We start from the raw sequence: 26,339 nt of genomic DNA, 5'->3' as shown, positions 1-26,339 counted from the left end.
TTAAGCTGGACTACTTACTGTTGACAATATTAACGTTTTTATCCTCATTGTGTGATTACGTGACAGCATCAATAAAACCAAGTAGTCACCCTGACTCGTTCACATTCATCTCTCAACCACGAGCTTCCCAGTACAGGGACTAGGGTGTGTGGGACAGCTCAATATCCCACTGGCAGTCATCTTCGCCGATAAAATATCATGCTCGCCGCTGAGAGCGGGCCGGTAAGTTCCAGTGTATCAGCACAGGGGGAAATCGAGCCTAGCTCCTCACGTGCCACGTCACAGCCCAGGGACAGAGTCGATAGCCAGGTCTACGTGCCCCAGATCTCTACCGTCCTGAAACCTTCGGCCCCCCTCCCTCCCGTACGACAGTACAATTACTGCATTTGTAAATTGATGACAAACAAAATACTTATTAAATAGGCACCAGTGTGTTAAATCTGGCAATTCGTTGTCCACCTGGCACCTTGTCAGCTCAGGTGTTAGGGTTCCATACTCAGCTTTTATTTTCCTTACATATTAATGATCTTCCTTTATCCATTTAGCATTGTTTACATCACCTGTATGCTGATGATTTCCAATTTTACATGTCCTTTCCACCTCCTGATGCGAACAATGACGTATGCAAGTTGAAAATGGATCTTGAAGTATCTTGAAATGGTCACTAAATAATGGTTTTAATTTAATCCTTCTAAGTCATAGTTCTAAAGCCCTCAGCTGATGGGGGGAATGTAACAAATAAAAATAAATAAAATAAATAATGCTAGGGACAATGCTGTGCTCTCTTTAATAAATTTGCTTAGAATCTGATAAATTCTTAAACAATAATTGAACTTTTACCAAAAAGTTAAAAACTGTGGTATTATGCTTACTAGTTCACTAAACTGGTCTCAGCATATACTGTTGATAAGTAGAAAGACATTTGGCACTTTGCATGGACTAAAATGTCTGAAAAGCTTCTGCTAACATGTATTAAAAATTTTATTTGTCTCTTTTTAAACCTGATTTTTAATAACTGTGATATTGTTTATGGTAATTTAACCAAAGAGTAATGTAAAAGGTCACAGCGTATTTAGAACATATGTATCCATTTGATTTTTAGTTTGAGTTGGGAGCACATATCCCCATATTACAACAGGTTATCCTGGCTAAAACTTTAGAAATGACAAATTTTTATTGTATTTTACTGCTTAAGAAAACATTACTGTCACTGTCCCCATCTTGCTGACAAGCAACAAGAAAATAATTCCTGCAAAAGGAAGGAATGCCGGAGAGGGTAGGAGGGGCAAGCTAAGAATGGGGGGAAGGGGAGAAAACACGGCTCTGATTATGTAAACATTCTTTTAAATATAATATCTATTAGGTTAAATCATGTTTATCTTCTATGCTAATTTTTTAATATTGTTATGAACTTGAGCGGGGCCGCGACACGTGCAGGTGCACAGCTGGCTGACAACATGCGGCCGCGCAACATGAGATGTGCATTGCGCACCTGGGTCGCCGCTTCCCCTCCCTCCAGCCCTCAGCTCCCCGCGCGGCGCTGTTAGTTTGACATCCGAAACCTGACAACTGCGGAGTTACGCGAGCTGCCGACACGTGTTTCTAGAGATTTCTGCCGTTGGGTCGGCGCGGAATGACGCAACTGGCCCCAGCCGCGCTAGTGAATTCGAGAAGCGGCGCCTGTGATATATAAGCCTGGGACGCCGGCCTCCGGGAGCAGTAGAGAGTTGAGTGAGAGTGAGAGTTCAGTCGGGAGTTCTACTGCAGCGGAGTTTCCGGGGCGATAGTGCCGCGGGTGCGGCAGAGTGGCGAAGTCCTTGACGAAGGTTCCAGGGCAGGTAGTGGGAGTTCAGTCGCAAGTTCTCCCGCGGCGGAGTTTCCGGGCGATAGAGCGGCGAAGTCCCTGGACAAAGGTTCCAGGGCGGAGAGTTCAGTTCCGGGCGATAGTGTCGCGGGTGCGGCGGAGTTCCGAGCGAAGTTCCGAGCGAGGCGTCGAGTGGGTCCGCGGCGAAGGGAGGTGCGACGGCGACGGCGGAGTGCGGTGGCGGAGTCCCACGGCGGAGATCCACGAGGGGTGCTGCGGCGAGAGTTGCGCCAGAGATGTGGCCCAGCGAGGTGTGCGGTGCATGAAAACGAGTGACTGGGGAAGCAAAATTTTTTTAAGTGCAATTGATTATTTGCCATTTTATAAAATTATTTGTAAGTGACATAAGTAGTGGCCATCAATAAAACTGTGTAGTGTAATAAAATCTTTAATTGGGCTGTCCTTTACGAACCCGCAGTAAATCATAACAATATATTTATATTTTCTTGTGATTTGTTTATTTGGTTTGTATTTTGTTGTATTTGTAAGTACTTTTCTTTTTCTTGGCAATGGTTTTTATCAAACTTATTTTACATGCAGCGACTGATAAAGAATTCTGACCGCCCTAGGCTAATTATGAGGACGCGCCCCCGCCAGGTGTGTGTGTTACAGTTGGCCTAAAAAGTAGTATATTAGTTTTGACTTTGTTTACTAGTGTGAAAATTTTAACATGATTCATACTACCTATAAAAGTTAAAATCAAGGGAGTCCCAAGCTTTTTCAGTTCACAGCGCATTTAGTTTTAGTGTTTTGTCTCGGTCTAGTTGAAATATGTAGGGTAGATGCAATGATGCTAGATTAATAGTTCATGCGAAGACACGATTTCAGCGCGTCCCCCCCCCCCCACCCCCGATCCTCGCGCCCTAGGCTGCAGCCTAATTAGCCTAAGGGTTAATCAGGCCCGGTTTACATGTACATTCTTTGTAAAGATTTATGTAGCTTAGTGTAAAACTTTGCCACATAAAATAAGTCAGTAAAATGAATAAATTTACTTCATATAAAATTGTTTTAACATATATATTTTTTTATAGTCTGCATAGCTTGCAAAGAGTTAAAGGTTTGTATGAGTTTATTTTTTGATGTTCATGTGTGGAATGAAATCGAACTTACAAGATGGTCACCAGAGCTCTAGCAGGCCTCCAAGCTGTGCTGCTTTGGCTGCGCAGAGCTACGGTCTGCGTGGGGCACGGACACGCTGGACGGACGACACTGGAGTGCGGAGCTGCTGGCAGAGAGTGCACACCTGACACTAGGCTCCGGTGCCGCGCAGCGCCTCAGAAAGCATCACGTGTGGGGCACGCCCTTCTACCTTGGACTGGCACTGCTGAAGCTACGCAGCCAGGGCCCGAGCCAAGCCAAACTGCACGCCATGCTGGAGACGGTGCGTGCTGAGTGGAGCCCGCCCCTCGCCACCTTCCTGCGACTCACTCTCAGGTGCTGGGGTAGTTCTTCTCGCTATGTTTGCTACATTGTGAGCTAGTTACTTGTTTCTCTTGTTTTACCATTTGGACTTGTGATGGTGCATTTGCTTGTACAATCATTTTAACTTTTAAGGAAATTTAATAAATGTAGTATGTGCCATGAGAAATTGGAGAATGTGGTTTTGTACATTGTAGTACTAAATTTTGGCCCACATTTTGCCACTATCCTATACAGTCAAACCTCATTATTACAAACCTGAAGGGACCATATTTTAGCACTTTGTAATAACGAGGGTTTGTATTAACCAAACTATTGGGATATCATGACAAAAAAAATTGATTGAACTTTAAATGCCTATATTTACAATTATAAAGAAAATTATACACACCGTTGGTAGTATAAGCTGGCTTCACTACATGAATGACAATATGTAAACACTGAAGAAAACAAACACAATGCAACACTTACAGAATAAATCATAATACAAACTTCAATAAACTTGCATTCATGGCAGATTATCAATTCAAACATTTGGTTTAAAAAAAAAAACATCAATTCTGGTTTGCACTATCTTTTTCTTACATATAGGCATTGTTTACCACATTTAACTTTGGTCATATCTACTGCTGCCGACTCCCTACACATAGTTTTGCCAACAAGATTGTTGCGATCCTTAAACCGTTGTAGCCATCCATTGCTGAACTTGAAGTCTGAAATTCCTAACCTCAATGCTAGGTAGTCTGCCTTCTTCTGAATCATAGGTCCAGAAATTGGCAAGTTTGCTGCACACATTTCTTAAAACCACTGCAACAAAATAGCTTCCATTTCTTGATGTTTTGGGCCTCGCATTCTTTTTCTTGTTGATAATCTGCACGAACTCGCAAAAGCCGATTCAATCTTTTCACGATTTTTTAATATTGTCGACAACGACGATTGCGGGATGTTAAATTCTCTCGCCATTTCAGTTATCGTTTTCTCTCCATTGTCTACTTCTTCGATAATTTTAACTTTAACTTGCAATGTAAGTTCGTTGCGTTTACGTTTCGCAGTCATATTACAAAACAACTAACACTCAAAATTGAGGTTAAGATACACGTGCGTGAACAACGACCTAGAAATACATAGACTGCTGGTACATATGCTTTCAGCGCCATTTGCTGCTGTCGATGGCAATCTCTGGAACTACTCTTCGAGTGAGTGAGACAGACAAATGTTTTGACAGAAGAGGGGGCAAGATCGTATCCATTGTTCATTGTTCCTTATGGACAAATGAAACTACTAGTGCGTTTTTCAAGTCTAATTATTCGTAACAAGTAAGGTCACCATACAAAATGTGTTATATAAAAGCAGCACAATGTAAATAATACAGTGAGATTCAATCAACCACTGTGCCTAGTTGGAATTTCCGTAAATAAAAGTTTGTTATGGTCTTGTATTGACAATTTTATCCCCGCGATTTCGCTTATCTTGGCTCACGTAAAGTATTTGTAAATGTACCGTTTTAAAATGATTTACGTAACAATTGAATTAAGCAACTTTTTAAGTTAAATAGGCCTAAGTTATATAATAGTTCAGTTGCCGAAACACTGCGTTTATAGTTGAAAGGCCTTTTACATGACAAGGTCCGGTATAGTCTACTAGGATGCAATTAAAGAATAGTGAATTGAAAAAACACAGCTGTGCTTGTTTCCTTGAAACTGAAAGTGATCGTAGGTGTGTGTGGCGAACTACAGTAAAACACTGTTTTAACGAACTTCATTAGAGCGAACAATTCATTACTACGAACTATGCCTTTGGTCCCGTCAGACGTCCATATAACATAACGTAAAAAAATTTCACTAGTACGAATTTTCTCGTTCAAATTTTTTAAATATTCTATAAATATTCATTTGAACGAACACTTTTCTGCCTATTCATTTGAACGAACACTTTTCTGCCTGGCACGGTAAACGACAAACGGATAAAATCGTCGCCATTCACCCACAAACTGCCATCTTATTTATTTTGATACGCCCCATAGATTACTGCAATGGACTAGTGTTGAAATTAATGCACAAAACTAGTGTAGCGACTAAAGCGCTGCATTGTGGTGTTCGCTGACATTACTCTCTGTTCTATGCTCGCACGACGTGTTTAACCGATGCGAAGTGCTACATCATAAAGTATTGCTACACACACATCTCTGGTCGTTTTCTTGTTTATTGTTTGAGAAACGTGCGGTAGCCTACAACTCACATAGTTTCGGTTCCCTAGCACGTTCGTGCAACTTCGGATTTCTCTCAAAAATTGAAATTATAAAAATCGAAGGGTTGTGTTAGGTTAGTCACAACATGCTTGATCTTCTGATTTAGCGGCTGAAGGGGCGTTAATACCAAAACGCAAAACTTCGGAAATCTTCGCAAATTCTTGCAGGGAACCGAAAATACGTGAGTTGTAGGCTTCCCAGAAACGTGGCTATACTACATGTATAACTTATTTTTACATGTGTAGGGTGCATTTGTTTTTATAGTTTAAAAAACCGTACTACTGAACATGTCTTCTAGGAAACGACTTGAAATGTTAAAAGCAGTAGATAAAGAAAATAAAAAGACTGATGTGGCTAAAAAGTTAGGTATCTCCAAATCAACATTATCCACAATTCTCACCCAGCGATCCAGTTTGGAAGACAATAAAATGTAAAAAAATATTCCTAACTTTTAAATTTTATATTTTTGATTTATTACAGCATTTTTGCAAACAGCTTGTCTTGATTCCAAAGGTAGGCATACTGCTTTGGCAAAAAACTTACCTACGTATTTCTGTATTGTACATATACATACTAGTATGTATGTATGTATGTATGTATGTAGTATGTATCTAGATCCCAAAGTATAGCTGTTAAAGTAATTGATGCTTGTACCACTCATATTGGTATTAGATTTTCTACTTTGTTTTTTAACAAGATCGAGTTATGTTCAATACCCCAAAACAGGCAATCATTGTGATTTCGGTATAAAGAACTTCATTATAACAAACTGCCATAATTTTGGTCCCTTCGTGTTCTTTATAATGAAGCTCTACTGTATATAGCCCAGGAAAAGAAGGTTTTATGTCGGGAAAAATTAGAGACAAGCTGATATTTTCCCAAGTGTTAGGACCTAACTAGAGGTATATTTTCCCAAAAGTCCCCACCCCTCCCCTATGTGCTTCCCCCCCTAACCCCCCTTAAACATCCGATTTGCAAGCATTTGGATTACCCTACATATCTCCGTTGTTATTTATTGCAGTCAAATTTTCTATATAGTGTTTTATTCCTTATATTATTATCTACAATAAAGTTATATATAGTTTTGTTCTAAGATTAGCAGTTAACTAGATATTAGCTGAAGAATGTCAAGTTTTACAATTTTATGTTAAGTTTGTTAAGAATATTTAAGTTTAAAATTTTAATTTGGGTCAATTTCAAGAAACACTTAAGATAAAAAGTGTAGAATGATTCTTTAGCTTTCCAACGGTATAAATGTTTTACAGTTTGTATGACGATAACATGTGTATAACACTAGATTATGCGAGGAAGGCGCTGCATTTTGTTCTACCCTTGGTGCGTGCTGTTGTGGGTGGCCTCAGGAGGCTAAACAACAGGCTTACTATCAACAGCGAGGGAGCTGGCATTTTGAGTCATGGAAATGTCCCTAACCACCCCCGACCATAAATTTCTTAAGAATGTTTACTGGCTTGAGTAGCCCGTCTTCCACAGACTAGTTCTTGGAGTGGTTTTGAAGCGTGCGGTAACGTTCTAGCGTGTATGTGCGTGATTTTCTAAAACTTCCGCTTACTCTACGTCACATAATAACGTGAAGTACTAGAAAGTACGGTGTTAATTTTTGATAACTGAAGAAATTTTGCAACAGCTTCTCGCAAATCTAAGAAGGTAAGAATGTTTTCAATAACAAAGGCTAAGTATTATTGTTAGAATAAAAAACCACTTCTTCCCTGTCGGCTGTTGCTATTCAGTGGTTATATTGCTGTTCTCCTACCAAGACGATTTGGGTTTGGTTCCCGGATAGGACCACTCTTTTTTTTCTTTTTCATTTGTACCACTGCATAGTCGGCTGTCGATTATTTTTTCCTTTTTCGCAGCCTGTGCTATCCCCCACCCTAGCACTCCGGCCCTGCTTCATTCTCATATTAGCATCGATTGTAGATGCTTCACATCTTAAGAGCCACCAGGACATCTTATAAAATATTTTTACACAGAAGACTATATGTCGGCTTTATTGCAGTTTTCTTACTTTTTAAATTTGTATCACGTAAATGTGATTTCAATTGCAACAAAAATATCAAACACCGTTAGGCCTATTTATGTGTGTGTCAATACACTGTTTTTGAAGTTCAGGAAATTAATAGATCATATGACTTAGATATTACATATTTGTAGTAAAATCTTTTTAAAAATGTAATTATAAACTGATTCAATTCAACATAGTGACTATTTATCGTAATGTTTTTATGGTTCTTCAGAATACCAAACTTTCATTTTAAGTAAATAAGTATACTATTAAAATGCGCATTTGTCAGTCTATGGTAACTTTTTACTATTCGATAATTGCAAATCAACAACTTTCTAAGTGATGAATAATTTTGTCTTCGTATGTTTCAGGATTGAATCTACCTACCATGCTATTACAAGAATTCATACTAACTAAAATTGAAATGGAACATTTAAGTTTACTTTGTATTCTATGCGGTAAAGATACGGAAGTAGATACTGCTGTTGTTACAAAAGGGTTGAAGACAATAACAGAAGCAAGCGTTCTACGAAAGGATGGGCTCCATGAGAACTTGAAAGGAAAATCAAGTGTTCGAGTACAAAAACTGTGTACGCAAAACTATACGAGACCATCAAGTATTAAAGCTACAACTACATCATCACTAAGTCCTGCTGTATGTATTCCTTCAAAATTATCGCCTGTTTTGCGAAGTGTAGGAAATAATTTTGACTACATAAAAAGGTTGCATTTTTTTTTGTGGGGAAGAGGCAATTGTCGATTCTGCTTTGTATCGTAGGAAAAAAAGTTCGTATGGTAGCAACATTAGAAATTAAAGATAGTTTGTTGCAGAGATGTGAAGATCGGAGCGATGAATGGGGAGATCAAGTAAAAGCACACATTTTAAATGTAAGTGACCTTGTAGCCCCAGAAGCACGATACCATAAAAACTGTCATGACACTTTTTCAAAGACAAACCCAAGTGAAGGATTTGTAGGCAGACCGATGACGGATAAAGAATCTTTTTTAATGTTGTGCAGTTACATTGAACAAAGCGATGAATGCCAATATTCAATTCAAGAGTTGAAAGATATAATGGCATGCATTTCAGGGAAAAAAGATACATATTCCGACAAACACCTGAAAAATCTTCTTCTAGAACACTTTAAAGTACGAATTATGGTATCTAATGTTTCAGGTAGAAATAAAATTGTGTGTTTGTCTGATACTGTCCATAAAATTATTGAGACCTGGTACAAAGAAAGAGATGGGAACCTATAAACGGAAAAACTTAGGATTGTATGGGCTGCAGCTGACATCATTAAAGAAGATATTCAAAAGAAGGCATATTATCATGAAACATATCCAGATACCAATGACATTACATGTGGAGGAGAACATTAAATACCAAAAACATTATAAGCTTTCACACAAAGAGTTACGAAAGAGAAAAACGTTTCAGAGTTTGAAATGGTAGACAGAAAATGTGTAGTCATAAACCATGCTATTATATCTGCTGTAAGACCCAGATCATTTTTGTCACCACTTCACATTGGCTTAGCTCTGACACTACATTGTTTATATGAATATAAGCATCTTATCAACATGCTATCTTCTATGGGTATTTGTGCATCCTATTACGAAGCTTCCGTGTACATGAATGCTCTCATAAATTCAGAATCACCAAATGTAAATGAAGATGCTTTCATACAGCATGTTTTTGATAATGCTGATGTCAATGTTCGAACACTGGGCGGGGTCCAAACTATTACCCCAGATTCTAGTGTTGAAACTCAAGTAAAGGTTGCAAGGAAATCTTCTGGAACATTTAATCTAGAATGCATTAGGATACGATCTTACCCAAAGAAAAAAGCCCACAACGGACTTAGTAGCATTACTGTGAAAAAGTACAACGAATTAAAAGCTGAGCTGAAAAATTCAGACTTCACAGTAGCAACCATGTTTCCTCTAAACTTTATTTGGCTTTCTGGAATGAATGTCCAACCAGGATGGAATGGTTTCATGAACCTCATTAACAGCAGAAGGGGAAAATGTGACTCAACATATGTCATGGCTCTTCCATTTATTAATTTGGATAAGTGTGTAAGAGAAACTGGAGGCGAGAGAAACGTACTTAAGCCAATTACCACATCTAAGAGCCTTTTGCACCAAACGATCTGTTGCACTTAGTGTCATGTTCATGTAAATCTGCATGTGGGAACTATTGTGGATGTCGAAAGACAGGTTTACATTGCTCAGCTATGTGTGAACACTGGAATGGTCTTTCGTGTAACAATTCAACAGCCATAGATGAAGATGAAGATGCAATTGATGATGAATAATTATGTATGTAGGCGTTGAGTCGAAAACGTTATGAATAGATCTGTTTGTAAAATACATTGAAGTACTTTTGTTGTAAGTAGAAATAGTCTATACAAATTAAATAGCATAATGTGTAAATAATAGCAAAGTTTGGAAATATAAATGCACATAAAGAAGTAAATAATTCAGTAAATGTCACAACAGCTTGAAGTGGGTGGGTGGGTTGTCCGTGATGCTGTGGATGATACTGATTGCTCTTTATCTCATACTGTGAATAAGCAGTCATGTATTTTAGTTCACAGCTGCCGGTTGTTGCCAGTCCGGGACTCGGTGGGTCCATAGGTGGTGGATAATGGAACGATCCTATGTGGGTTAGGGTTAAAGCCCCCCCGAACCAAAACTGGCAAAAATAATATAAAAATTAAACCAACTTTGTTTTTGTATTATGAACTAAAATTGTATATATAATTTATTTAGAATAATTAGGAAGAATTACAAGTAACGTTTAAGGCCAGCGGAGCGAGCTTGAATAGGGTGCGGCAGATTGCTTTAAGTCCGGGTTGCGAGAGGCGAGTTCTTAGTTTACTTACGGCCCTCTACTTCATGTTATCGTCATCCAAACTATGAAAAATTAATACCGTTGGAAAGCTAAAGAATCATTCTATACTTTTTATCTTAAGTATTTCGTGAAATGGTCCCAAATTAAAATTTTAAACTTAAATATTCTTAACAAACTTAACATAAAATTGTAAAAATTGACATTTCTCAGCTAATATCTAGTTAACTGCTAATCTTAGAACAAAACTATATATAACTTTATTGTAGATAATAATATAAAGAATAAAACGATATATAGAAAATTTTACTGCGATAATGCTTGCAAATCGGATGTTTAAGGGGGGTTAGGGGGGGAAGCACAGGAGGGAGGGGTGGGGACTTTTGGGAAAATACACCTCTTTTTGGGTCCTAACACCTGCCAAAAGTTCAGCTTGTCTCTAATTTTTCCCGACATTTATACATTTTTTCCTTTCATTTCCTGGGCTAATAGTATGCTCGCAGAATTAGTGAATGTTATCAGATAGCTTCCTGCAGATAGCTTTTTTTTTAATTTTTTGTTATTAGGGCTTTCTTGAGCCTGACTCAGTTTTTATAATCAAAATACCCTTTGATTTGTTTTGAGAGTTATGTTTTAACATGTTGTTTGGGAGTGTGAGCATAAGACACCTGTATCACAGTTAAGTGCAATTTTTAAGTTAATATTAATTTAAGTAACAATTTTTTCAAGTTTAAATTACTTAATAATAAATATTACAAAGTAATTGCTGTACCAGTAATTATTACAGAGAAATAAATTGTAACCAATAATAATGACAATTGTAAATAACTTGGAATATTCCTTGACATATCAAAAGTTTTTGATATTGCTGAGCACAAATTATTTGAAAAACTGTAGGACATAGATATAAAAGGTATTTGCAAACAAATTACTGTTATCATATATGATAAACAGGAAGCAGATTTATCTATTTATTTTCGCTTTGTGAATCCCTCTATGTGTCTTTCAGACAATAGGGATATGAAGCATGTCAATGATACATAGATATACATGGTATAATAATTAATTCATATTACAAATACATATATACATGATGAGAAATCTATGTACATACACATTGACAAATATGTTTAAACTTAGGAAATAAGCTACTTCCCTTTTAAAAGTACTGAGTTGCAAAGCTATTTACATTACAAACATGATGTGATCTGCATAATGTAGCTAAAACAACCAATTAATAAATATACACACACAATTGATCACACACCATTGCATACACATGCCCTCCTTTAAACTTTATTTACATACATACAGAAAAAAAAATACTGAGTGTATAAATGGTATGTTTACCTTTTTAAATAAAGTTTAAATATTCATGGATGGTATAAAAGTGTGAGCTTAGAGTAAAGCCATCAATATTTATATATGCAAGTTCCCAGCTTTTCATATGATTTTCAGAGATAGTTGAAATAATAACAAAAAAAATTCTATATATATGTACACATACACACACACATTGCATATCACTCACAAAAATACTCAGGAGTCCTGCAAGGTCGTTGGACCTCTTCTGCTCCTGATATACATTAAAGACAGAACTACTGCAGCCAAATGCAAAGTTACATGAATATATCGTTGGCAGATTCTGCTATAATAAGGCGTGAAGTCAAATAACCTGATGGTATGTTTAAAACAATTTATCTCCAAAACTGAAATAAAACCAAGTGCATTTTTCTCAATACAAATGTATGTACATCAAAACACTACACCGTTGTCATAGCAGCGGTAAAAACTAGGTCAGCCTCCGACAATATGGTGAAATAATTTGCAGTGACACATATATGCACATCAAAGAAGTAACTCTTGAACTAGAAATGACAATGACTTGGTCAGTTTCAAGTGACAATATAGTGGATAAATCAACAGTAACAAATGTACATACATCAAAACACTATACCTTTGCATAGCAGCTGTAAATACTTGGTCTGTTGCAAGTGTCACTAGGCTACAGTAAATAAACCAATAGTAAAAAGTGTATTTTTTTATGAAAACACTTTATCATTCCTTTGGTATTGGCTACAATTGGCAGTGACAAATACATATTTAACTCACTAACAAAATTGGCTCTAGCAAAGTTATATAAATCAACACAAAACTATATAAATAACCTAAGGAAATAATTACAAAATTGAAACCTCCCTTTTTCTGTACCCCATAAAATGATTGAATAGGGTTACAAAATTTACAGAATACTATAATGTCATAACAATCAAAACTTGACATCTCAATCATAAAAGTTGTTTTAGCTACATCATAGTTTATGTGAAGCATAACTGCACTGACTAAACAATGTTGCTAAAGTAAATGTTTACAGTTTTATCCATAGCCCATGTTTACCAGATGCACGTAAAACTCTGTTCGTACAATTGTAGGCAAGACACGAATTCGGCATATCGACGCTTCGTAGCCTCTTAATCTTGGCTGTTACAACAAAAGTGCTAACAAATATCTTCAAGATAAAGCTTGGAGGAGATAAACATATCGCTCGGACCACAATAAACCACAAATTCACGTTCGTTTCATAAAATTACAGTCACTTCGCCATGCTTTCCTTGCTTTGGGATGTAGGTTACCGCTTTGTTTTGCCCCCTCAACTGTCAAAGTCCATCATAACCAACATCATAACATTGAGTTTCAATTGGAATCAAATATGGCGTCCTATTAGCAGTCTATGTATTTCTAGGTCATTGTGCGTGAACAATAGAAAATATCAGAACTTTTTTCCATAGATTGTTTAAACTTCTACGTATGTACACTTCCGTCTAATATTAATAAGGTATAGAGTTCTTTCCTTTTCGTTTTCCGTTTACAACATGGCATATTTTCTAGTTTAGTTACTAACATCGCCACTAGAGTTGAACTTTTCATCTTGTTTTTCGACCATTTTGCGCTGTAGGATACATACATGTATCTTTGGAGAAACGTTTGTTTACATGACGGTTATGAAGACGATTTACTTTAGACTTCGGCGGTGAAATTCGTATTAACCGTTCACTTATACACGTTAACAGCTACTTGAGGGATCAAAACAACTTCGTAATTCATATTAACCGTATTTCGTATTAAAAGTACTCAATAACATAGGAAATCATACTTTATTTTCCGGGACTGTGAAAGTACTTCGCATAAATGGGAATTTCGTACTAAGCGGATTCGTATTAATGAGGTTTGACTGTAATGTGCTCAATATTGATGTATACACTAATGTTTTATACTTTACAGCATCCTTTTTATTTACTGCCTTTTACCAAATACTGTAGAGGGAGAATACAGGACAGCTCTATACTAATAGCACAGCCGCGCGGGCGAAGAGCGTCAGCGCTGCTACCTAGCGGCTCGGCGTGATAACAACACCCACGGCCATGCATTCCAAGCCTAAAATGTATTAAATTCAACTCGTCATTGCACCTAGACTAATCAACAGATTCTTTTGAAAAAAATTGTGTTGACCCTCGTATTCTTTGCGGCCATGCAGATGTAAATTTATTTGCTGAAAAGTTAGTTGCTTTCAATGTAAAAAATAGTTAACAATGAACAGCATATTTTCAAGGAAAATTGAAGTAAAACTTTTCAAAGTTTTCTATTGCTAATCATCGTTCATTTAGGGAATTATTTAATGAATTAATTAAATTATCCAAATTTTTTAGCCACTTAATACAGTAGTAAGTAAATGGGGATTCTAAAACTGGCTTCTGGCTGTGGTGCCTGTGGTGCCGACCTTCATCTTGGATTGTGACGTCACGGCGGCCATCTTGGACTCAAAATTACTCAAAAATGACTCAAACTGATACAAAATTTCCCGTTTTCGAGGGAAATTTACCCGTTTTCGAGGGAAAAATTCCCGTTTCGAGGAAAAATTAGGATTTCGAAAAACCACAAATGTCTTTTGCCTTAGAAAGAACACAAATTCCTGATATAGGCTTAAGCATCCTTAACTACAGCCTCCGATAAGCCTCTTTTAGGATTATGACGTCACCGTTGCAATTTTCGTTACGCCCGCCATCTTGAAAATCCACAATTTTTATGTTAGAAAACCGGGAAAATTTTTAAAAATCATTAAAAAAATTATTTGATCGAATTAAATAAAAATCTTAAAAACCACTGTTGCAGTTATCGTTACGGTCGCCATCTTTGATTATATAAATTTTACATATTTCGTTACACCCGCCATCTTGGTTGAGTACCATGTCATTCTTACACTTTACGTTATGACCACCATATTGGATCCTATTAATGTTGCAATTATTGTTATGGTCGCCATCTTAAAAATTAGACGCCATCTTGAAAATCCGCAATTTTAATGCTAGAAAATCGGGATAAATTTTAAAAATCATTAAAAAAATTAATCAACCTAATTAAATAATAAAAAATCCTTAAAACCACCATTGCACTTTTTCGTGACGGCCGCCATCTTGAACTCACCCGCTGCAGATCACCATCTTGTTTTCGTCCGCTAGAGTGTGCTGATACCATGTTAGTATAATTATCTGGTCACCATACCTTTGTCCTCAACTGTTGACCTTGAACTTTGACCTTGAAATTAGACCTTGATCTTGAAATTTGACCTTGACCTTGAACTTTGACCATGACCTTGAACTTTGACCATGACCTTGAACTTTGACCATGACCTTGAAATTTGCCTTGACATTGAAATTTGACCTTGACCTTGAAATTTGACTTTGTCCTTGTCGACCATCATGGATCCGTCATTTTATGTTTAGTACATGCTACCAGGAGCTACCACCTGCTGGAGTACTCCATCTTGTGTGTACTCGTATTATAGAGTACATTTCCATCTGGATAATTTTATTCTAACCCGCTACAGTGCAGTAATCATTTATTACCGAGGTGCCCCCGCCATCTTGAAATTCGGCCGCATCTTGAAATCATGTAATAATGTAGCTAGAAAAGTGGGAAAAAAATCCTAAATTCATCAAAAAAATCACTCATTAATTTACATATTGATTCGATCCGCTCCAGTCCTTGGTTCGATACTCAGTCGATGCAATAATGTTTAATTTTATGAAAAAAAAAAAAAAAAAAATAATTTCAATAAACCATGTTCAACATTCTTAAGAGACTTTTAATCCTCTACTACCATCATCCTATCCGACATCAAGACCAACATATTGGTAATTCATAATTTTAATGCTAGAGATTCGGGAAAAAGTTAAAAATTCATTAAATAAATTTGCAAACAATATACTGATTAATTAGGTCGACTAAGGTCCTTGGCACGATCCTGGACGAAGCTAAAACAACTTTAATTTTAAAAAAGTACCAGAAAAGTGTAAGGTTCGAGAAATAAAACACCACAAAGTCTTTTACAAACAATATTTATTACACAATTTATATCCTACTACAGGATCACTTGTGAAAGCCAGCAAACTTATAAACATTTAGCCCTGCATAGACGTGCAACGACTACTTCTTAGCTCCAACAGCTCCAACAGCTTCAAATGCTCCAAACGGCCTCCAAATGCTTGACAGCTCCAAATGGCTCCAAATGTTCCAAACGGCCTCCAAATTCTTGACAGCTCCAAATGGCTCCAAATGCTCAAAATGCTCCAAAAGGCTCCAAATGCTACAACAGCCTCCAAATGCTCCAAAGGCTCCAAATGCTCCAAATGACTCCAACAGCTCCAAAAGGCTCCAAATGCTTCAAAAGGATCCAAATGCTCCAACAGCTCCATCTTCAATTGGTTCCAACTGATTCCAATTAATTTTCTTATCGAACTTGGCATGATTACTGACATGACTTTATTAGTATACATTTTGACTGGCAGTGGTTACGTTTTTTTCACCTTTAAGTTATAAGTTTTATTTAGAAATCAGATTTCGATAAATGGTAGCTTCCATCTGGAAAGAAAATATATTAATTTATCTTCAAGTTTATACACATACATTTAATTTAAGCCATTATTGTATGTAGCCAGCTTCCCTCAGTTCTTTGAGTATGAAGGATATTTCTTTAATGTTCGAATAGTTTCCTGCACAAAGCGATCCATGTAGTAGTCGTAGCCTGTCAACCAATATGTTAGGATCTTCCCATGAGGTATAATCAATCTCTTCTGCTGCGTTCATCATCCTTGCATGTTTATAATAAATATTATTATCTCTGGTGTCTATCGTTTTAACACCAACCACAAGGTCACTTTCGTCATCTTGCCAGTGATTATCACAAACTTGATCAGGATAATTTATTTTATTACGTCGTTTCCATCGTTTTGGTCTCAGACCGCCATCACAGTCTTCGATCTTGCCTGCTTTAGGTGCTTCAGTACAGTACTCAATCATGTCAGCCTCAGATGTGTCACCACAATCTTCAATCATGCCCGCTTCAGATGATTCATCAAAGTCTTCGACCTTGTAAGCTCAGATGGTTCTCCATCTTTCTCATTTTCATGGAGACGACTAGATATTGGAGTAAATATCTTTTCATTTCTAATGTGGTTACAACTTACTTCGTTTGTTTTAAATTTTAATTATTATCTTGATCCAGATCAGTAATTTTAGCATTAGCTTTTTCGCCTTCGTTCCTCTTCTGCGATGTTGTAGCCCAGTCTTCGTTATCTTTATTCATCTTAATTGTACAGGTCTTGTAATGTCTATCCAAGTAATATCTTCTACCAAAGGATTTCTGACACTGACTGAAATGAAATGGTTTTTGACAAGGACCCAAATTACACTCGCTTCTTTCATGTCGTTTAGCATTCTTTCTCAAGGTAAACACCTTGCTACAGTATCTACAGTGATGACGTTTTGATACAGCAACAAATCCCATTTCAGGATTCATATTAGTTACTGAGACTAATGCCAGATGCAAACTAAGAGTTTTAAATTAGATATATTACTTTATATATTTTTTTAATTATTTCATCAGCGAGAATTAATTTATCTCATTCAAAGGTACTTGTTGCAAGTAGTTCTGCTTTTCAACAACAGATGTCGCCACATGTTACTTACTATAAATATATTCTGCTAGCTTGTGAACTTCTCATTGTTGAACAAAGATAGAGTTCTAGTACAAGCCAGAATTTAATGTATTTTTTTATTTTATTTTTAATTTTTTATTAATTTATTTTTATTTTTTATTATTATTTTTTCCTGAAATTTTATGATATCAAAGAAAACTTGTGGCGGTTTTCTCCGTGTGCTCCTGATTATTCTTGTCAATATTATGGTGGTTTTCTCCGTGTGCTCCCGTTTATTCTTGACAGTATTATGGTGGATTTCTCCGGGTGCTCCTGATTATTCTTGACAATATTATGGTAGTTTTCTCCGTGTGCTCCTGATTATTCTTGACAATATTTTGATGGTTCTCTGGGTGCTTCTGATTATTCCTGACTAGACATCTGATGGTTTTCTCCGAGTGCTTCTGGTTACTGATGAGGAATTGATCTCTGCATGAAGAATTTTTTGCTTAATGAGTCATGTCATTTTTTATTCAAGGTTGCATTTAATTATTGAAATTCTGCCAATAAATCAGCACTTTTAATATTTTTATCAGGTGGAAATTTAAAAAAAATATCATTACTCAGTCAAATAATCTCTGAGAAATCTAAGAAGCACTAACAGGATGGACGAACTTCCTTCTCCTTGGAGTCTAGCGAAGCCATCCTTCTTTTGCGATCGTTAGTGAGCATCCCGCATCCCGCATAAAATAACTAAATATTATTTACCTGCAAGTAACATGTGGCGACATCTGTTGTTGAAAAGCAGAACTACTTGCAACAAGTACCTTTGAATGAGATAAATTAATTCTCGCTGATGAAATAATTAAAAAAATATATAAAGTAATATATCTAATTTAAAACTCTTAGTTTGCATCTGGCATTAGTCTCAGTAACTAATATGAATCCTGAAACGGGATTTGTTGCTGTATCAAAACGTCATCACTGTAGATACTGTAGCAAGGTGTTTACCTTGAGAAAGAATGCTAAACGACATGAAAGAAGCGAGTGTAATTTGGGTCCTTGTCAAAAACCATTTCATTTCAGTCAGTGTCAGAAATCCTTTGGTAGAAGATATTACTTGGATAGACATTACAAGACCTGTACAATTAAGATGAATAAAGATAACGAAGACTGGGCTACAACATCGCGGAAGAGGAACGAAGGCGAAAAAGCTAATGCTAAAATTACTGATCTGGATCAAGATAATAATTAAAATTTAAAACAAACGAAGTAAGTTGTAACCACATTAGAAATGAAAAGATATTTACTCCAATATCTAGTCGTCTCCATGAAAATGAGAAAGATGGAGAACCATCTGAGCTTACAAGGTCGAAGACTTTGATGAATCATCTGAAGCGGGCATGATTGAAGATTGTGGTGACACATCTGAGGCTGACATGATTGAGTACTGTACTGAAGCACCTAAAGCAGGCAAGATCGAAGACTGTGATGGCGGTCTGAGACCAAAACGATGGAAACGACGTAATAAAATAAATTATCCTGATCAAGTTTGTGATGCTGACATGATTGAAGACTGTAGTGACACATCAGAAGCTGGCATGAACGAAGACTGTGCTGACACATCTAAGGCCGACATGATTGAGTACTGTGCTGAGGCACCAATAGCAAGCAAGAGCGAAGACTGTGATGGTGGCTTGAGACCAAAAAGATGGAAACGTCGTAATAAAATAAGTTATCCTGATCAAGCTTGTGATAATCACTGGCAAGATGACGAAAGTGACCTTGTGGTTGGTGTTAAAACGATAGACACCAGAGATAATAATATTTATTATAAACATGCAAGGATGATGAACGCAGCAGAAGAGATTGATTATACCTCATGGGAAGATCCTAACATATTGGTTGACAGGCTACGACTACTACATGGATCGCTTTGTGCAGGAAACTATTCGAACATTAAAGAAATATCCTTCATACTCAAAGAACTGAGGGAAGCTGGCTACATACAATAATGGCTTAAATTAAATGTATGTGTATAAACTTGAAGATAAATTAATATATTTTCTTTCCAGATGGAAGCTACCATTTATCGAAATCTGATTTCTAAATAAAACTTATAACTTAAAGGTGAAAAAAACGTAACCACTGCCAGTCAAAATGTATACTAATAAAGTCATGTCAGTAATCATGCCAAGTTCGATAAGAAAAGTAATTGGAATCAGTTGGAACCAATTGAAGATGGAGCTGTTGGAGCATTTGGATCCTTTTGAAGCATTTGGAGCCTTTTGGAGCTGTTGGAGTCATTTGGAGCATTTGGAGCCTTTGGAGCATTTGGAGGCTGTTGTAGCATTTGGAGCCTTTTGGAGCATTTTGAGCATTTGGAGCCATTTGGAGCTGTCAAGCATTTGGAGGCCGTTTGGAGCATTTGGAGCTGTTGGAGTCATTTGGAGCTGTCAAGAATTTGGAGGCCGTTTGGAGCATTTGGAGCCATTTGGAGCTGTCAAGCATTTGGAGGCCGTTTGGAGCATTTGAAGCTGTTGGAGCTGTTGGAGCATTTGGAGCTGTTGGAGCTAAGAAGTAGTCGTTGCACGTCTATGCAGGGCTAAATGTTTATAAGTTTGCTGGCTTTCACAAGTGATCCTGTAGTAGGATATAAATTGTGTAATAAATATTGTTTGTAAAAGACTTTGTGGTGTTTTATTTCTCGAACCTTACACTTTTCTGGTACTTTTTTAAAATTAAAGTTGTTTTAGCTTCGTCCAGGATCGTGCCAATGACCTTAGTCGACCTAATTAATCAGTATATTGTTTGCAAATTTATTTAATGAATTTTTAACTTTTTCCCGAATCTCTAGCATTAAAATTATGAATTACCAATATGTTGGTCTTGATGTCGGATAGGATGATGGTAGTAGAGGATTTAAAGTCTCTTAAGAATGTTGAACATGGTTTATTGAAATTATTATTTTTTTTTTCATAAAATTAAACATTATTGCATCGATTGAGTATCGAACCAAGGACTGGAGCGGATCGAATCAATATGTAAATTAATGAGTGATTTTTTTGATGAATTTTGGATTTTTTTCCCACTTTTCTAGCTACATTATTACATGATTTCAAGATGGCGGCCGAATTTCAAGATGGCGGGGGCACCTCGGTAATAAATGATTACTGCACTGTAGCGAGTTAGAATAAAATTATCCAGATGGAAATGTACTCTATAATACGAGTACACACAAGATGGAGTACTCCAGCAGGTGGTAGCTCCTGGTAGCATGTACTAAACATAAAATGACGGATCCATGATGGTCGACAAGGACAAAGTCAAATTTCAAGGTCAAGGTCAAATTTCAAGGTCAAAGGCAAATTTCAAGGTCAAGGTCAAATTTCAATGTCAAGGACAAATTTCAAGGTCATGGTCAAAGTTCAAGGTCAAGTTTCAAGGTCAAGGTCAAATTTCAAGGTCAAGGTCAAAGTTCAGGGTCAACAGATGAGGACAAAGGTATGGTGACCAGATAATTATACTAACATGGTATCAGCACACTCTAGCGGACGAAAACAAGGTGGTGATCTCCAGCGGGTGATTTCAAGATGGCGGCCATCACGAAAAAGAGCAATGGTGGTTTTAAGGATTTTTTATTATTTAATTAGGTTGATTAATTTTTTTAATGATTTTTAAAGTTTATCCCGATTTTCTAGCATTAAAATTGCGGATTTTCAAGATGGCGTCTAAATTTTAAGATGGCGACCATAACGATAATTGCAACATTAATAGGATCCAATATGGTGGTCGTAACGTAAAGTGTAAGAATGACATGGTACTCAACCAAGATGGCGGGTGTAACAATACATGTAAAATTGATATAATCAAAGATGGCGACCGTAACGATAACTGCAACAGTGAATTTTAAGATTTTTATTTAATTCGATCAAATAATTTTTTTAATGATTTTTAAAATTTTTCCCGATTTCTAACAAAAATTGCAAATTTTCAAGATGGCGGGCGTAACGAAAATTGCAACGGTGATGTCATAATCCTAAAAGAGGCTTATCGGAGGCTGTAGTTAAGGATGCTGGAGCCTATATCAGGAATTTGTGTTCTTTCTAAGGTAAAAGACATTTGTGGTTTTTCGAAATCCTAATTTTTCCTCGAAACGGGAATTTTTCCCTCGAAAACGGGAAATTTTGTATCATTTTAAGTCATTTTTGAGGAATTTTGAGTCCAAGATGGCCGCCGTGACGTCACAATCCAAGATGGCGGTCGGCACCACAGGCACCACAGCCAGAAGCCAGTTTTAGAATCCCCATTTACATACTACTAAATACTATTGATTTTCTATCGTTCAACAGCCTATTGGTTAAAAGTTTTTTTTATGAATATGTGCAATATGAGTGAAGTTGTTCATATAGTGTATAATTCGTATATAATAATTATATGTACAGTTAACAGAGATTTGAGCACAATATTATGAAACTAAATAACATGGACATTAAAATAATATGAAAATTAAAGGGAGATGAAAAAATGCATAATTTCAGTACCTATGACATAAATATGTAGAAGTACATAGCGTTTGACACAATGTAAATAAACAATATAATCCTTAAATTAGAACTTACAATTGCACCATCTTAAGCTACCATAAATATTAAATATGTATTATTACTTCGTTACTTTAAAATAATAATATTTAAATAAATGCATTATTACAATGGTACCAGAGCTAGAACAAGTTTTACAAGATTCACTTCCATTGTAAATGATAAAGGCAAATACAGTAGAACCCCTGTCATACACTTTTCAACGGAGGGCACAAAAATGGTGTATGATGCGGGAAAGTGTATGAAAAGGGAATGGCAATAATAAAATTTTTTTCCAATCTAGCATACCAGCACAATGTCAGATTAAACATAAATACATATGTGTAAGTAATTGCATTATATTAATGAAAGATATGAATTCATCATTATATATACATATAATAAAACCACCAGAAATGTAAAATACAGTCCATAATCAAGTAAAGCTGACATGAGAAACAGTGGCCTTGCAAAATGTTATGAAGTCCCTTCTTGGAAGGGGGGAAAAGTCACCAAGCCTAAATTAGAAATTAGAAAAAAAACGCTATTGTAAAAAAAATCACAAATTTTTGCTTGTTTGTTTCATTTTACAAACAACTTTATGCAACAGAACAATTTTCAATAAAATTTTAACTTGAGAAACGTAAAATACAATACAATCCGATCGTAAGAAAACAAACGGGTATATTCAGTTCAAAGATTAATGAATGCACAAAATATGAAATCCGTTCCTTGGTCAAGCGCTTGCACACTTTTCATCATTGCTAGTTTGCGCTACTAGTCTCGCTTGATGCTGGCCATAGATGCTACTAGCGAAGTTCACAGTCTTCCTGATACTATCAATATCTATGGCGCGATAAAGTTATTTTCTTACGTTGGCAAAGGTAAACAATGAACTTTTTTTTTAAAAAGAAAGCATTAAAACGGAGTTTATAAGGCGGAATATAAAAAAAAAATTGTGAGTTTTAGGGCATTTCCGCTTCGTAAAAACGTATGAAACGGGAAATTAATGATTTTATAAGTGTATGATCCGGGAAAGTAAACCATTGTAAATATAGTACTTTCGGCGGGACCAAAATTAATCGGCGTATGACACGGGAAAACGTATGAAACGGGAACGTATCATCGAGGTTCTACTGTAATATACAAGAGACGAATATGCTTGTAAAATTTTATCCAGCTGTACCTAAATAGGTAGCAAGAAGTTTATTTTCCCCAATCATACCTTATAACCACTGCTATGCTAGATATTCCATACAATTTACATGTGCATGACTTTTTCTGCTTTTTTTGTTTTCTTTACTCCGGGTTCTCCCACATTCATCGTAAAACAAATATTTTAATGTCATAATCAATTGTTTTATAAAAGGTGTAAACGATGCTTTTGCGAGGAAATAAATTATCTGAAAAGGAATTGTGTGAAAATAAGAAGAAAAAAAAATGCATAAAATCACTATAATATCAACAAACCAAGAAATAAGGCATATTTAGTTAACAATGAAAGCGGGAAGTGGGAAATATTACAACTCACGATAGTATTTTTTTCTAAGAGAAATATTTTGACTTGGGGAAAATTTTTACGTTCTATAAGGCAATAGAATTTTAAAAAAAATATCTAATAATAATTCCTCTCAATTCTGACGGTTACTCTTTGTACTTCAGCGAGTTTAGTTTCAGAGGTTTTCGTATGGCGCGGCCGTGGTCGTGGCAGCTAGGGGTAGTCATCACGCCGAGCCGCGAGAGCGCAGCACCGTCGGTTTCTCGCGAAAACGAGCGAGCTGTCCTGTATTCTCCCTTTACAGTATTTGCTTTTACTTTGTCGCTTTTACGATTTATATAAAATTCAATAACCGGGCTGCCGTAACAGGTCTCTGTCACATTTGTTTGTAATATTAAAACTGAACATGTATTAGAAAGTTAAAAACTACATTTAAAGTGTGAGTATAGGGTTACTCCAAAAATAAATTGTTATTGTGAAAACCTATTGCTATCCACAGCACAGGAAAAAATGAAAAGGCGACATTTATTTATATTTTCATGGAGAGGACTAACGTTACAGTGTAAACTTGTCTTCTTTCATCATGGTAGCCACCACCCTCAGGACAGCCATTATCCAGAGGGCAGGCACCACCCTCATGGCAGGCACTACTCACAGGGTAGGAACTGCCAACAAGGGTGGCACCACCTGCGTGCAGGCACTACCCAAAAGACAGGCACCACCAACTAAGAACAAAAAAACGACACAAGCCGCCACAACTAAGATAACGAAAAAATAACAACAAAACATAGGTACTCATTTTATGTGTAATATAACAGTAATGAAATTAAAGAACAATACCAATACAATGTTAACACAATAAGTACTAGAGAATAAGATTTAAGGTATAAATATATACAATTTCCCCAACTATTTAAGTGTCACAGAACTTACAGTTGTTGTAGTTGGTAATAATCTACAGTACAACCCTGTTATAACATTCTCCAAGGGACCAACATAAAAAAATGTTATAAGCAGGAAAATGTTATAAGCAGGAAATCATCTTCACTTTGTAAAAATTACGCGTGGATTGATTAAATTAAAAAGTATAGGTAAAACAACACAAAATACAGGAGTAATACACTAAGTACAGCAATAGAGTGGAAAATTGGTTAATTTTATTTATAGATAATACCTAATAATATGCTAAAGAAAAAAAAATGGTAAATATGTATTGTACGGATTAGCGCTAAAAAAAATCGTACAAATGTGAAATAACTTTCATTATATGCTATCTTACGTCCTCTTTTCAGAACCGCCTGCGGAGATAAAAAATTCCAATTACTTTTGGAGATATCAAATTTTTTAATATTCATTTTTTGGCGATTTTTTTTAAAAAAAATTTTAAAAATCCGAACATACCTTTATTTTGTGCTCTTTAACTTTTTCTTTTCATTAAACCCGGCGGAGATCAGAAATTCCAAATATTTCAGGAGATATGTAATTTTTTAATTTTCATGTTGTGCACTGACGCGGCCTTAGCGGGAAGCCTACGATTCACACATCCTTCTGGACATACCCGAATACTCACGTTGGCAAGCCTTTTTTTTTTCCTTAAAATTAGCAAGAAGTAATTAAAAATACTTTAAAACATTGTAGATGGTTGGTTATATTAGGTAAGTATAGCTACATTAAAAAAACTGTAAAATCATTTTATGGTTGCTTAGCAAATAACATTTTAATATGTAGCTATCCAGCGCTAGGAAACCGTTTACATGATTTCACAGTATTTTTAATGTAGCTATCCTAACCAAATCAACCATCCACAATGTTTTGAAGTATTTATAATGTAGCTAACATAACCTAATTGACCATTAGTTTTCATGAGTTGCATATTTATTTACAATAAACAAAAAACAAAAAAAACCGAAGATGTACGATCGGGCGTTTGCCTCTCGTCTGTTGAAAGAAGGCTTGCCAACGTGAGTATTCGGGTATGTCCAGAAGGATGAGTGAATCGTAGGCTTCCCGCGTTTTCCATTGTTGCTTGTTTACAAGTATTATTATGTTGTTTTTTTTCGCGACGTAGTTGCACGACTACATCACGTAAAAAGAAAATTACATGAGTTCCTACTGTTCATCCTTTTTCCCGGTTTGTTAGGTCAGGTCAGCTACATTATAAATACTTTAAAACTAAACAACCATTAAAATTAATTTTTATTATTTTTAATGTCCGTTCAGTTTCAAAGTATTTATACTGTAGCTGACCTGACCTAATCCACCTTTGTCCCGTTTTGTTATGTCAGGTCAGTTACATTATAAATACTTAAAACTATACAAGTAAAATTAATTGATATTATTTTTAATTTCCGTTTATTTTGAAGTATTTATCATGTAACTAACCTTACCTAATGGAAAATTTCTGTTATTTAGGCATTCACGCACACACGGCAAAATATAAAATGGCGTCTGTTGAATGATTACATAGGGCTTGTATTGCAAAATAAGAACGGCGATATCTCCAAAAGTTATTGGAATTTTTAATCTCCGCAGGCGGTTTTGAAAAGAGGACGTAAAATAGCATATAATGAAAGTTATTTCATATTTGTACGATTTTTTTTGGCGCTAATCCATTCAATACATATTTACCAAAAAAATGTTTTGTACGATACAGTTCAGAGTCGAAACAGAAATATTCAACTCTTTTGCAATAACAACACGCGTTTTGTTGGGGTTCCTGTCCACTTGGTTAATAAACTGAATTTTTTCAGCTACAGAATATATTTTCGCTTATATTTATCGGCCATCATAGCCGTACAAAAACCTGAATAAAATTTCAATACGGCGTATTTTAATTAAATACGACCGTGACTACAATAAGTAAAAAAAAAAAT

General features: G+C 36.0%; 1 protein-coding gene across 4 annotated transcripts in view; it reads left to right on the top strand.

The window, feature by feature from the left end:
• The window catches only part of LOC134541952 (protein hobbit), a 440,842-nt gene that overhangs the window by 72,422 nt on the left and 342,081 nt on the right, over nucleotides 1-26,339 (top strand). For all 4 annotated transcript variants that reach the window (XM_063385710.1, XM_063385709.1, XM_063385711.1 and 1 more), the window contains one exon: nucleotides 3,031-3,298. In XM_063385710.1, the coding sequence (XP_063241780.1) occupies nucleotides 3,031-3,298 (268 nt within the window). The remainder of the gene's footprint in view (nucleotides 1-3,030; nucleotides 3,299-26,339) is intronic.

Source organism: Bacillus rossius (genome assembly GCF_032445375.1).
Source record: "Bacillus rossius redtenbacheri isolate Brsri chromosome 4 unlocalized genomic scaffold, Brsri_v3 Brsri_v3_scf4_2, whole genome shotgun sequence".
Classification (NCBI taxonomy): Eukaryota; Metazoa; Arthropoda; class Insecta; order Phasmatodea; family Bacillidae; genus Bacillus; species Bacillus rossius.
The sequence above is the reverse complement of the archived record's forward strand: the minus strand, read 5'-3'. Positions and strand labels throughout refer to the sequence as shown.